Genomic DNA, 14,089 nt, shown 5'->3' on the forward strand with positions numbered 1-14,089 from the left:
AAGGCCATTAGTGTAATCACTGGTGCATGTTAACCGAAAGCAACACACACACCTAGACACATGCACACCATCTCAGTGCATGCAGGCAGGGTGATGTACCGTGTTGCTCATAACTGTCCCACATTCATGTGTGTACAACAATAAATCAGAGTAGAGCAATAATCTTCGATAAAAAGAAGCAAAATGTTTCTGCTTGACGAGAATAATTTCCATAAAATGCATTTTCCTCCAATATTTATAGGTTGGAACATCTGCATAAAGAACTGCTTAATGTTTACAATGAAACATATGTTATTATGTAATACATTTCACATTTTTACAATAAAATATCATGTTATAATGTGATACAATCCAAGGTTTTTTTTTTTTTATTTGGGTGACAGCTGTATGCTTCTGTAGGTATAATTACATATCTATGTTTAATCTTAACTACTATTAACTGGTACTGAATGCCTGAGTCATAAAACTTGAGTGGACTTACTCAGTATAACCAGCATCTTAACACAACTTGATTTCATTTGTTGGAATACTTGAAACCAGATAATAATAATAAGAGTCTAGTTATGATGAGCTTACTTCCTAATACAGACCGTGGTTTTCTGTATAAATAAAAGCAGACAGACCCAGATGGCTGAGCAGAGTGCCAGGCTCAGACCATTACAGAGCAGTTGACCACCACCTGCTGGTAACACAAACCAGTTGTCTTCCACCAAGATCCCCTGTGCAAACTGAAAGGAAAAACTAAGTAAAATTCAAACACATAAACTTTGTTTAAAATTGCTTTCTTTAAGTTTAATCTTTTTTTACAAAAAGAAAACAGCTCTCTTGGGATACAAAGGAAACTTATTTTTATCGATCCACTCTCTCATTACTGTCTCGACAGAGCTGCTGGAACTGTGGCAGGAAAGCCAGCGAGACATGCAGCGGCTGCAACACAGCTCGCTACTGTGGCTCCTTCTGCCAACACAAAGACTGGGAGAAGCACCACCATGTCTGTGGTCAAGGCCTACAGGGGCTGCCAGGGGGCAGCAGTGTCCCTCTAGGCACCCCCTCCTCCTCCTCCTCTTCAGCCTCATCAGCATCCTCCAATGCACCCCCGACCCACTCCGAGAACACTCCACCAGGGCCTTTGTCCCTTACAGTTCAAAGCAGTATTGCGGGAGGTGTTGGCAGTGGAAGTGTGTCCGCCAGCCCCAAAGAGAGCAGTTCTAGCAGTGCCTCTCGCTCCACAACTCCAGCCACCCCCGCCCTACTGGATGCCACTTCTCGCTGACATCTGAACCTTGTCCCTACCCAGCCTACTGAAGTGACAGTGCTCACACTCCATACAAAACCGAACTGAGGAATCTTCATCGCACACTGCTACCTTTCCTGCTCTCATATCCCCCCCCCCCCCCCCCATTTCCCTCTAATCGCACTCTTCTGACAACAGATTGGCTTTCTCCTTCTCCACCCATACATTACTTTTTCCCGTCTCTTTAATAACCGCAGCCACAGATACAAAGATTCCAGCCAGGGGTTTGATGTAGTGGAAAGCATGAATATTGCAGTGTCTCCTATCTCCGTCATAGAAACATATCAGATGCGTTTGCTGAGAACATGAGGATGCGCCTTCAGTAATGAAAGCATGTTGAATATTGTCCGTGCAAGGACAAAAGTGCTGTGATAAAGCAACATTGATGGGAGATGACAAGCTGATAAGCACTTGGATTGAATTTCCATTTGTTTCAGTATCAAAGGAAGAGCAGTAACCAGCCCTGAGATGTGCACTAACAGACAGGCACAGAGCACAACTTTTCATTTTCAAACCACAAGGGAAGCGGTTATACTTGTAACATCATTTGTTACTCAGAAACACAGCTTAGTATTTATTAAAGGTTTCTTTCTGGCTTTAAGGGAAAATAAAGAAAAGTCCAAATATTCTAAATAAAGAATGATAGTGATGACCATGCTGATGATATGAAAATAAATAAATTTTAAACTGCTAACTACCTTGCTAGCGAGCCAAGAAAATCTACACCGGACTCACCTCTCTGCACCATTATAAACCCAAATGAATTCAAAGATAAAAAAAAAAACCCAACATGATCCAAACCTTTGTATTACACTGCCAAAGTGAGTAAGTAAGCGATAAAAGAGAAGCACTCATAACCAAACGCAAAGCAACATCACCTCCTCAGCAGATAAGCCAGCCCTGAGAGGAGTAGGCTGCGAAGGAGCTGCAGAACAGGACCCAGAGTCCAGCGTTAAAAAACTGCCTCCTGCAGTCTGGACAAAACCACAGCAGCTCCTCCGTGATGGTCCAGACTAGTGAAAATGGACAATGCTGTGAACTTACATATAAGAAAGACTTGATGAAATTGATGGAAACCCTGCCACAGTGTGGTTCTTTTGTGAATGGACAAAAAAAAAAAAAAAAAGAGGAGAGGAGAGGACAAAAAAACACCGGAAAAGGAAAGCTACCCCAGCCTCAAATGAGATGAAGATACATAGAAGGCAAAGGAGCTGCCAAAAAACCTCAATGCAAGCTTGAAAACATTGTCTGAGAAAGCATTGGATAGTATGGAGACGTATGGGAAACTGTAAGTCATTTTTTTAAAGCTATCAATGAGGAAATATTTCAAGGAATTGCTCTTACCTTTACATTCACTCCCTCCTTTTCCAAAGCATGACAGACAAGAGCCTTGTAGAGGGCGGTGTAAACTTTGTTTTCCTCTCTTTCTACCTCCCCTCACCCCACACCTTCCTTTTACGCTCTTCCCCAACTACTTGACTCAAGTCTGCCCAGCCTGCTTTGGACAGAGCCACAAAGCAGTCAGATGGGGAGAGTTGAACCTGGTTGTAGATATTGATCCTCTTTTCATTTTTTTCAATAATGTCTCTTGTTGCTGATGTCCACATGTGCTGCCCTTGTGTATAACCAGAAAGATGGACTTTTGTTTTGGCTTTTTTTACTCTTCTTTTTCCTCCTTTAAGTTTGGGCTGAGCAGTGAAGACAAAGCAAGCACGCTTGTTTATGAAAAGAAGCCCCACATTGTACTTATTGTTTGATTTGTTGTATCTATATTAATGAGATGAAACCCCTCTTGTAGAATATTTTGTATTGCTCGCATTGTAAGACAGTGAGAGGACGGAGGTGCAATATGAAGAGAATTCAGCTACTGAATGGAACCTCAGCAACTGCCCATAGGGTGTCATATAATATAGATACATATAGATATATTTAAAGTAACATCAGTAACTTAATGTGAATGTACATAGTATTTAAAAAGGTCCAAAAATGTGTTTGCCAAATAACAAAAACCTTTAAAGCTTAATGTCCAGAATATGACTTTCTCACAGTACATTTGTTTCTCAAATTGTTTCACTCATGCAAGCTTTTTTCAATTTTTACTCAAATCAAAGTGTCATGTGATCCTGTCAGACTGTCGGCAACAGAGGTAAAGTAACTTCATGCTGCAGGAGGGGACTTAAAAGTGTGTGTTTAAGTCAGCTGTTGATAGGAAGGTCCAGAGTAGTCTGTAGTTAAACAGGGTTTATAATGGTGGCGTTTTGTAATTAATTATTTCACATCAGATTTAGGAATTGTTAAACCAGTTTGTTTTTTTTCTTTAAACCACCATGTTAGCTCAAAAGCCTCTCTAGTGTCTGTAGTGATCCTCTCTCTTGGTCGATAACAGTGTGAGTGTGTTTGTGTGTGTGTGTTTGTGGGCGTGTGTGTGTGTGTGAGAGCGTTACCCTCCACCATTGCCGCCCCGCCCCCCATGGAGCAGGACAAACCTTTACTGTAGGGTTAAGTGATGCACCAGTGTTAAGCTAACATCAAATTTTGAAATATTGGTTTTTGTCCGATTGTTATTTATTTGTAAAGATACCATTTGAACCGAAGCTACAGAACTAGGACAGGCTTTTATTTCCAGGTCAAGAGAGCGGCATTACCTCTGCCAGTGTCCTTCAGTTTTCCCCATAACAATCTACAGAGGGTATTGAAACCGATTTATTGCCTTTTTTTACTGACCACTGTCAACTCTCTGTTGCTTGCTTCTTTCTTACTTGGACCAAACTTTGACAAAAACATGCTTTGTAATCAAAAACAATTTTTTTTTCTGTTTTCCTCTTTGACTATTTGATAAGTGCAGTCCAAACAAGATAAGCTGCAAGGTACTCCTGCATTCGTGTGTAGCATTTATGTATGTATGTTATAGTTACTGTGTTAGTGTTGACTTCAGCCTTTTTGTGTAACGTGCTCTTTTCTCCCCCGATGTCTCATTTCCTCCACCACCAGACCACTCCTCACAATCACAGCCTCCCCTCTCCTTCTCCCCTCACACTAGCTACCTCCTGTGAGCATACAGCTAACCACCAGGAGAGGCTGACCTGGACTTTAAAAAGTTGGGCTGAGAACAGACATGGACACACACTCACATTCATAAGCAATCTTTTGAACCTGAAAGGAATTGTCATTGCTCGTGATGTGGAAAAACTATTAATTCTCCAGACTACAACTTTGTGATCCCGTTAAACAAACTGATACTGCTGGAAATCAGTAGTAGACACACCGTCAGTCCTGCATGTTACCAAACTGAATACAGAATCAACCGTGATGTGCCATTTGTTGTCCAAAACCAATAAAAGCACAAACCAAAGTACTCCTAATTTGCCATTGTATGCTCTGACATGTGCATTAGCAGACTGCAAGTAATAAGGTTAGAGCTCCACTACAACAGTTAACCAAAGTGTCTGAAATACATCCACTCAGAGTCAAGCAGTGAAAAGCACACTCAACAAACTGCTTGAGTTTTACATGTGTAGAATTCTCACTCAAGCAATCAAAGCGCTTGTTGACTACATATTGAGTAGTGCTTCTCTATAAATGACAAAAGCATCTGTGAAAAAAAAACTGACTGCATGTTCTTACAGTTACAAAGCCTTGCAGAGGGGGAAAAAATGAGTGGATGTTGAGTGTGTGCGTGTGGATGATGGGTCTGTGTTTTTGTAAGAAAAAAAACATATCTGTTTTCTTTAAGTCTCTGTACGAACTACTTGAAACCTTCAGAGCTTTAATGAAACATCCCAGATGGACAATAGTGGCACATTGATTCATAAAATGTAGCAGCAGCTTTGTGCAGTCAAGTGCCATGTTGGTTTATAACATCCGCATCAAAAGAGGATTGTAATGACAGCTCCATTCACGCCGAGTGCTTTGTGTGTACCTCCTTGTCTGCAAGTAAGCCCTCAGATAAACAAAACCAAACCCAGTAGACTGCTTATAAATGACCAAAATACAACCAAAAGCTGCAACTTTCTTCTTTAGGTTTCATGTTTGTGAAGGGCTTTGTGTTATGTCCCAGCAGTAGAGATCTTCAGCTTGATTGTGTGGGATGGATGGCAGCAAACTTACATACAAAAAAACACACAAAAAAAAAAGCTGTAGAGGAAAGAGCAAACTGTTCCTCCCTGAGATTATCCCTCTTGGAATCATCGGTTGGCAGGATACAATATTCTGCTTGAAATTTGCGCTGTGGCATCATTTACTTTTCTCTGTTAAGATATTATAGATGGCAAACACATAAGGGCTCTGCTTTTACTTTACATCAGCCAATTTCTATTTGTTAAACTGTGTACCTAATATGAGCAAAACACATTTGGAGAAGACAGATATGAGCAGGATGACATTGGTCTCTCTATGTCCCAACCAGTTAAGTCTGCTAATGAAGTTTCAAAGCTTATCTGATGTGATGGTGACACGTCCTTCCTGTGAAACAGGCAACGATGACTAGAAAGCTAAGGTGGCAAGCAGTGGATACAGCACTTGTTTTACCATAAGCCGTGGCTCAGGATGGTGTTGTTTTTATCTTAACGTAAACTGAAAAAAGTTTATGGTTTTCTATGTGTAGGGAAGCATTCTATACTGTATTGTGCAATACATTATTACAAAGAAAACATGTTTCTGTAAGAAAGGTTGGCGCCTTGAAGATCTTTCCCTTTTTGTTTCATTTCCATCTTTCAACAGTCCTGTTGCCATTTTTAGATGAAGTAAACTGTGCCAGAAGAACTCAATTCTGATTTGTATTTATTTCTTGCATGCTTTCCTCCCTGTTGCTAATACCGCTCTTTTAACTGTTCGCTCTGTTGGATGTGTGAAGCTGTAAAACATTCTAATTCAGGTTATTGTCTGTGTTGAACAATGTAACTGTGTAATTAAAACAAGAAATGAAATATCCATCCCTCTTGTTGTCATGTTTCTTTAAAGAAGGACTCAAGCTGCCGAAATTTCAAATGGTAACAGGGTTTTAATCTCAAAATTTCTTTAGGGAAGGAATCAAGTGGAAGAGATTGACGACAGTCTGGTAACTACCAAAGTAGAGTGATCTGGTTTTGTAATGGTAGGGATGAGGGACAGGTGTGCTGAGGAGAGACTGAGCAACAAGAGCAGGAAGGCCTTGAAAGGAAGGAACCGTCACATGACACTTGTGTTTATCCTATTTTAAAATATTTTCTGAAGCTACATATCCAAGAATTAAAAACTGCTGTTATTCAGCAGAGTCATCACATTATTATATACATTTACTTATGTTGCTCTCATAGTGTCAATTTTCAGATTTTTATGTATCAAAACAGTATTTATTAAAAATTCTCAGCAGCTAAATATGCTGCCAGGCCAAAGATAAAGTCACCACCTGGATTTTACTAAGCCCTGGCAAAAAATTAACTATAATCTCTTATTGGATAAGTACTGCATGGGCCACTAACTTTCATTTAACAAGTTATTTACCCACCAACTAATGCAATGAGTAGCTTTTCGCTTCAACCATGTAAAAAGACATCCTATGCTCATGAAAAAATGTTTGTGTGTTTAAGAAGGGTCAAATTACTGACATGCATTAAGCAGAGAAAATGGTCCTGCAATGGACTGATGACCTGTTCAGGGTTTACCCCACCTCTCACCCAATGATTGCTAGGATAGGTTCCAGCTTCCCTGGAATCCTTAATTGGAATAAATGGTTAAGAAAATAAATGCAGAGAACATCTACAGAAAATGGGATAAGAAACGTCCAACACAGTATTAAAACTGGAAGGATAGTAGGAAACCATTGTCTTTGAGGAAGAAGTGTGGTTGGAATAAAATCCTGAATGAACCTCTGCACTTGAGATGGAAATAAATGCAAATAAATGAAATTGCAAAAGCTTATCAACACAATGCCAGAGCAAATTTGTGCCAAAATGAGAGCTAAAGGGATTTCGATGAAATACACTATTCACAAAAAGTTAGGGATATTCAGCTTTTGGGTGAAATTTCACAACAAGCCTAAAATGCATTCAAACCTGTTCAGGTGAACTTAATGTGATCTTCTCTAAGCTTTTAAATGCACATGTCCAACTGTTAAATGTTTCAATAAATTTTGCACAAGTTGCGGCAAAAATCACAGCAGGTGTGTGATCCTTGAATTGACCAATAAATGTCCTGGTTCAATTAGAGCTGGTGTTTAAATAGTTGTCCTCATCATGCTGTTCACATTTTGACATCATGAGACCAAGACGACGCCTAACAATGGAACAACAGTCCCTTGCCATTGCAATGCTTCAAACAGGACGTTCTCAGACAGAAGTGGCCACTGAGCTTGGAGTGTCACAGAGTGTCATCAGCAGGTTGCAACAGAGATATCGAGAGACTGGAAGAGTCACAGAAAGGCCTAGAAGTGGACGTCCTTTGGCCACATCCCGTGCTGATGACCGCTACATTGTGAACACTGCCCTGAGAAACTGGATGATGAATGCCACTCAACTCCAGGCACATTTAAGAGAGGTGAGAGGCACCCAAGTGTCATGTCAGACCATTCGAAACCGTTTACATCAGCGTGCTAGACGACCTGCACGGGTACCTGACCACACCACCAGGCACAGGCATCATCGTCTTGCATGGGCCAGGGAGCATTTACGCTGGACGAGGAACCAGTGGGCCTCAGTGCTGTTCTCTGATGAAAGTTGATTCACACTGAGCAGAAATGATGGCCGGCAACGATGTTGGAGACGTCAGGGAGAGCGCTATGCATCAGCCACTGTTGTCACCAGGCGAGCTTTTGGTGGTGGCGGTGTTACAGTGTGGGCGGGGGTGTCCACTTGGTACAGAACTGCCCTACACTTTGTGAATGGTACAGTGACAAGCCCATACTACCTGAATAACATCATTAATCCAGTGATTGTGCCCCTACATGAACAGCACAGGCCTAATTTCATCTTCATGGACGACAATGCTCCTGCTCATCGAGGCCGCATCATCAGGGAACGGCTGTTGGAGACTGGTGTACCTCAAATGGAATGGCCTGCACTCTCTCCAGACCTGAATCCCATTGAAAACCTGTGGGATCAGCTGAGCCGTCGTGTAGAGGCTCGAAACCCTGCACCCCAGAACCTCAATGACCTGAGGGCTGCCCTTCAAGAAGAGTGGGATGCCATGCCTCAGCAGGCAATAAGTTGCCTTGTGAACAGCATGAGACGTCGTTGTCAAGCTGTAATTGATGCTCAAGAGCACATGAGATATTGAGACGTTCAAATTTTTTGTTGTGGTGTGACTACCATTGTTGTTACCTTTTGTGTTGAATGAATTTTTTGAGATGAGGAAATCAGTAGTGCATCCTTCTACTTAAATGTCTTACTTTTATGATATTATATCACTGTAGCATGAACATATTGCATTTTCCATAAATTTCACCTGAAAGCCAAATATCCCTAACTTTTTGTGAGTAGTGTATTATAGTGTTCAAGTGGTTAAATTCCATCATGGGCATGTCATTCACCTCTGCAGAAGTCTGACAATGAGATATTCATTTGATTCAAGACAGGTGTGTTGAAAAAGGGATGCATTTAAACGTTGCAGGTTGGTAGCTCTCAGGGACTCGACTTGGGCATCCCTGACTTAAATGTTTGTGGAAATCAAGAAAAAAGCATGTGAAGGAAACTCAAGGGATTGGGACTGAACAGCTGTGTAGACATAAATTACCCTTTCCAGTTTGATCTATCAACAGCCATGGAAAATTCCTGATAACGCCTTAAGTCCTTTTTCTAAGAAAACTACTTATCACTTTGGCTAACTAAAGAAAAAGGCTTCAACACTGGACTGGAACGATAGAAGAAAGTTGTGTTGTCTGATAAGTTCTGGTTTATCCTGTTCCAGAGTGATGAGTGCATCATGGCAGTAAGAGAGGCAAATGAAGTGATACAGCCATCAAGTGCTTACTGCATGAGCCTGTAGGGGCAGTGCTGAGGTCTGGAGATGCTGGAGTTGTTCAGGTGAATATACTAATTGATCATGTCATTACATCAAGAGAGGTTTCTTCCCTGATGGCACAGGCACAAGACAAAACCATAATTCATTGGGCCCAGATTGTGAAAGAGTGGTTCAGGGAGCGCGAGACATCATTTTCAATTGCAGATTTCAATTGTAGACCTAAACCATATTAACAATCTTTGGGATGTGCTGGGACGACTCAATTCAGTGGTTGAGCTCTCCTGTCATCAATACAAGGTCTTCGTAAAAAAAAAAAAAAAAAAAAAAAAAAAATCAATGTATTAAAGATGGAAATAAATCTTTTTTCTAAGTCTTTGGAAGAAAGCTTTTGGGCTTTTGCAAAATTGCAAAAGCTTATCAATACTATGCCACAGCCAATTTGTGCCATAATTAAATCTAAATGTCCTCCAAAAACAATATTAGAGTGTGTGGTCTTTTTTTTTTAATTATTTTGGTGCAGGCCTTTTTTTTTGACAAGGCAGTATATCAGAAAAGTTAGCATACATCAGAAAAATAAATAATAAATATGCTCACTATATGCCTTTGTATATATCGTTATAATACTCATCATATAATTTAATCCATTAGTGCACCTATTATTATTTTGTCATTAGTGAGTTTCAACTCCCACCATCAGCAGAGCTTCAACCATGTCCGGAGTCAGGCTGGGGACATTGAGTCACAGTGGCCTGTGTTCCATGCCTCTATTGTTGAGGCTGCCAGCCGGAACTGTGGCTGTAGGAAAACTCGGGCATGGGAGGAGTTCGGCGAAGCCATGGAAAAAGGCTTCCAGACGGCTTTGAGGTGATTCTGGCCCACCATCTGGTGACTCAGACGGGGGAAGCAGTGCTCCGTCAATACCGTGTATAGTGGAGATGGGGAGCGGCTGACCTCAACTCGGGACATTGTGGGTTGGTGGAAGGAATACTTCAAAGACCTCCTCAATCCGACCAACACGTCTTCCGATGAGGAAGCAGAGCTGGTGGACTCAGGGGTGGACTCTCCTACCTCTGGGGCTGAAGTCGCTGAGGTGGTCAAAAAGCTCCTTGGCCCCGGGGGTGGATGAGATCCACCCAGACTTCCTTAAGGCTCTGGATGCTGTGGGGCTGTCCTGGCTGACACGCCTCTGCAGAATCGCATGGACATCGGGGACAGTGCCACTGGACTGGCAGACTGGGTTGGTGGTCCCCCTTTTTAAGAAGGGGGACCGGAGGGTGTGTTCCAATTACAGGAAATCACACTCCTCAGCCTCCCTGGTAAGGTCTATTCAGGGGTCCTGAAGAGGAGGGTTCACCGGATAGTTGAATCTCGGATTGAGGAGGAGCAGTGTGGTTTTCGTCCTGGTCACAGAACAGTGGACCAGCTCTATACTCTCTTTGGTGTCTTGGAGGGGACATGGGAGTTTGCCCAACCAGTCTACATGTGCTTTGTGGACCTTGAGAAGGCGTTCGACCGTGTCCCCCAGGGGCTCCTGGTGGGGGGTACTCCGGAGGTATGGGGTACCGGACCCCCTTGTGCGAGCTGTCCGGTCCCTGTATGACAGGTGTCAGAGCTTGGTTCGCATTGCCGGTAGAAAATCGGATTTGTTTCCAGTGAGGGTTGGACTCCGCCAACCCTCACTGGCAGAGGGTTAGCACCGATTCTGTTCATAAATACATGGACAGAATTTCTAAATCAAATCAAATCAAACTTTATTTCTTGAGCACTTTTCATGCCTCAAGCAACACAAAGTGCTTTACAGGATAAAATTAAGTCATAAGGATTAAAACAAACAGTGGATAAAAAGGCATTTAAAAATAATCGACACAAGCTCTTTCCACACACTCACACACACACACAAGGACAAAGAGCAAAGAACCCCCCCCACACCCACCCACACACACCCACCCACATTCCCCGAAAAACATCATTCCCTGAATACTGTCTCTTTAACTGAATTCTGGTTAATAAAACAACTAAAAACATTCAGTAAGTGATAAAAAAAAAAAAAAAAAGACACATCCAAGGTGTTGAGGGGATCCGGCTTGATGACCTCAGGATTGGGTGTGTGCTTTTTGCAATGATGTGGTCCTGTTGGCTTCATCTGGTCGTGATCTCCAGCTCTCGCTTGAGCGATTCGCTGCCAAGTGTGAAGCGGCTGGAATGGGAATCAGCACCTCCAAATCTGAGATCATGGTCTTCAGCCGGAATAGGGTCATTTGCCCTCTCCTGGTCGGGAGTCAGGTCCTGCCTCAAGTGGAGGAGTTTAAATATCTCGGGGTCTTGTTCACAAGTGAGGGAAAGATGGAGCATGTGATCGACATACGGAGTATTGCAGTAACGCGGACTCTGCGCTGGTCTGTCATGGTGAAGAAAGAGCTGAGCCAGAAGGCGAAGCCCTCGATTTACCAGTCGATCTGCATTCCTACCCTCACCTATGGTCATGAGCTGTGGGTCGTGACCAAAAGAACGAGATCTCGTATACAGGTAACTGAAATGAATTTCCTCCGCAGGGTGAACGGGCTCACCCTTAGAGATAGGTTGAGGAGCTCGGTCATGCGAGAGGGGCTCAGAGTAGAGTCGCTGCTCCCCGCAGCAAGAGGAACAAGTTGAGGTGGCTAGGTATCTGGTTAGGATGCCTCCTGGACGCCTCCCTGGCAAGGTGTTCCAGACATGTCCCTCTGGGAAGAGACCCCAGGGAAGACCCAGGACACGCTGGAGGGATTATATCTCTCGGCTGGCCTGAGGATGCCTTGGGATCCCCCCTGCAGAGTTGGCAAATGTGGCTGGTGTGAGGGAAGTCTGAGCTTCCCTGCTTCGGCTGCTGCCCCCATGACCCAACCCCGGATAAGTGGCAGAAGATGGATGGATGGATGGATGGATGGATAGTCAGTTTCATTATTGTTTTTCCCCCTTCTTGTATAAACATTTTATGCATGCCATTGTACAAAGTTGGATATTTGTATGTAAACTTTTATTAGACATCCACAAAATCCCAGTGATTCCGCCATTTCAAAATTACAATTGCTAAAAATGTGTACAAAATCACACACACAATGGTTTGAGAAAGAAAGAAAGAAAGAAAGAAAGAAAGAAAGAAAGAAGTTCTTCTTGTGAATATAACAGGTTTATTTTTTTAAGTATTAAAGTAAATGGCAGGATTTTGGTGGCTCACTTATACTTAAATAATAGTTTTGTGCAAAAGAAAAAAATAACATTATTCACAGTAGTAGTAGTAGTAAGACACATGATGATAAAACGACTGATTAAAGAATTCCATTGTGGTGTTGGTTGTGTGGATGCTGGTTCATTTGCCTATATGCAACAGAACAGTTTCTCAGTCTTGTTTCACAGGACCCACTGCTCTGCATATTTGAGATCTTTCTATTCTACTGTCATTTGGCAGATGCTTTTATCCAAAGTGATGTATATGTAACAAGTGATCGATTAACCTAACATGCATGTCTTGGGAGGAAGACAGGGTACCCAGAAAACCCACACATACAAGGAGAGAACATACAAATGCCACACAGCCAAGGCTCAAACCAGTGACCTTACTGCTGTGAGGCTGCATTGGTAACCACTACTCCACCATGCTGCCTTCTAAACATTCAAACATCTGGCTGACATGAATGGCTTATTAACAGGATTGCAAAGGACCTGATGAATAAGGTCATTTATCTAAATCAGGTGAGTTGGAGTATAAAAATCCAAAACACGCAGAGCAGTGGTGAGGACCAGCACTGCCAAACACTGCATTACAGTCACACAGTCACAGGCAGTTCAGGATTAAATAGTCCAGTGATAGTTGTGGACAATCCCTACCATAAATAAACAAATAAACAAATAAAAATAAACAAATAATAATATAAATAGAAAGTAAAAAATAATTTAAAAAGTAATAAAAAGAAAAGAAAGATCACTTGCAGGAATGATGTGTTTAAAAAAGAACAGAGGATACCTTATAAACAACATGGGGGCTCTCTCAAAGTGCCTTCTGCTGTTCATTGGAAGAAAACTAAAAACAAATGTTAGCATGAATGGGAAGGAAAGTGAATGTCTGAAATAATGAATTTATATTAAACCAAAACATCTTGAAGGAAATTATTTGAATATATTTCTGTGAACTCTCTGTATTTATTTAATTTTTAAGGTTTGTTTTACGATTAGAACTACTACATCACCAGCAATGTTACCTTACTGTCTCTGGCAATGCTGTGCAGCCCAGCGCGTCTGATTCACATTTCTTCTGGGGCATTTTTCAGAACATTGCTTTAGATTTGGTTAGTGAATGAAACCCATGGTTAGTGACTCTTTACACATGAGCTCCAAGGGAATGTGAAGATGTCATGCATTAGTTTGTTTAGATACAGCACTGTATTCTCACTGGCTCTGAAGTTAACTTTCGTGTGCTTAGACACTGAATTCTAATGTTCGCTCTGCAATGATACATCAGATATTTCAGCAGATCAGATTTGGTCACATTAGCATGTAAGTAAGTGGTGCACTTCAGTTATTCCAAGGAAGGTCATCGCATCTCCTTTCTACTGAATTTGACTGGTTTAAGACAAGCAAATTTAATTCTGACCTGGTAACAATGCCTGTAAATAGATTAAAGAACAGTATTTTCTTACAAGATGGCACTTCTAGTATGCAACATGGCATGGCACATCTTCCCATTCTACACAGAGTGTTGTGGAAGGACTTGGAGTAAACAGTTCATCTGAGGAAACTCATGAACATCCAAGAGCTATGAACAGCCAAATGGCCTAAAAATGTCACTAAAGCTATTACTGCAAAAATGGGTCCATCCAAAAACAT

The 14,089-nt window shown here is 41.8% G+C and overlaps 1 protein-coding gene across 4 annotated transcripts in view; it reads left to right on the plus strand.

The window, feature by feature from the left end:
• cbfa2t3 (CBFA2/RUNX1 partner transcriptional co-repressor 3) overlaps positions 1-6,200 on the plus strand; it is a 42,900-nt gene extending 36,700 nt beyond the window's left edge. For all 4 annotated transcript variants that reach the window (XM_079240569.1, XM_079240570.1, XM_079240571.1 and 1 more), the window contains one exon: positions 884-6,200. In XM_079240569.1, the coding sequence (XP_079096695.1) occupies positions 884-1,273 (390 nt within the window). In that variant the 3' untranslated portion in view covers positions 1,274-6,200. The remainder of the gene's footprint in view (positions 1-883) is intronic.
• Positions 6,201-14,089: the final 7,889 nt, after the last annotated feature.

This window comes from Telmatherina bonti, assembly GCF_933228915.1.
Source record: "Telmatherina bonti genome assembly, chromosome: 1".
NCBI lineage: Eukaryota > Metazoa > Chordata > Actinopteri > Atheriniformes > Telmatherinidae > Telmatherina > Telmatherina bonti.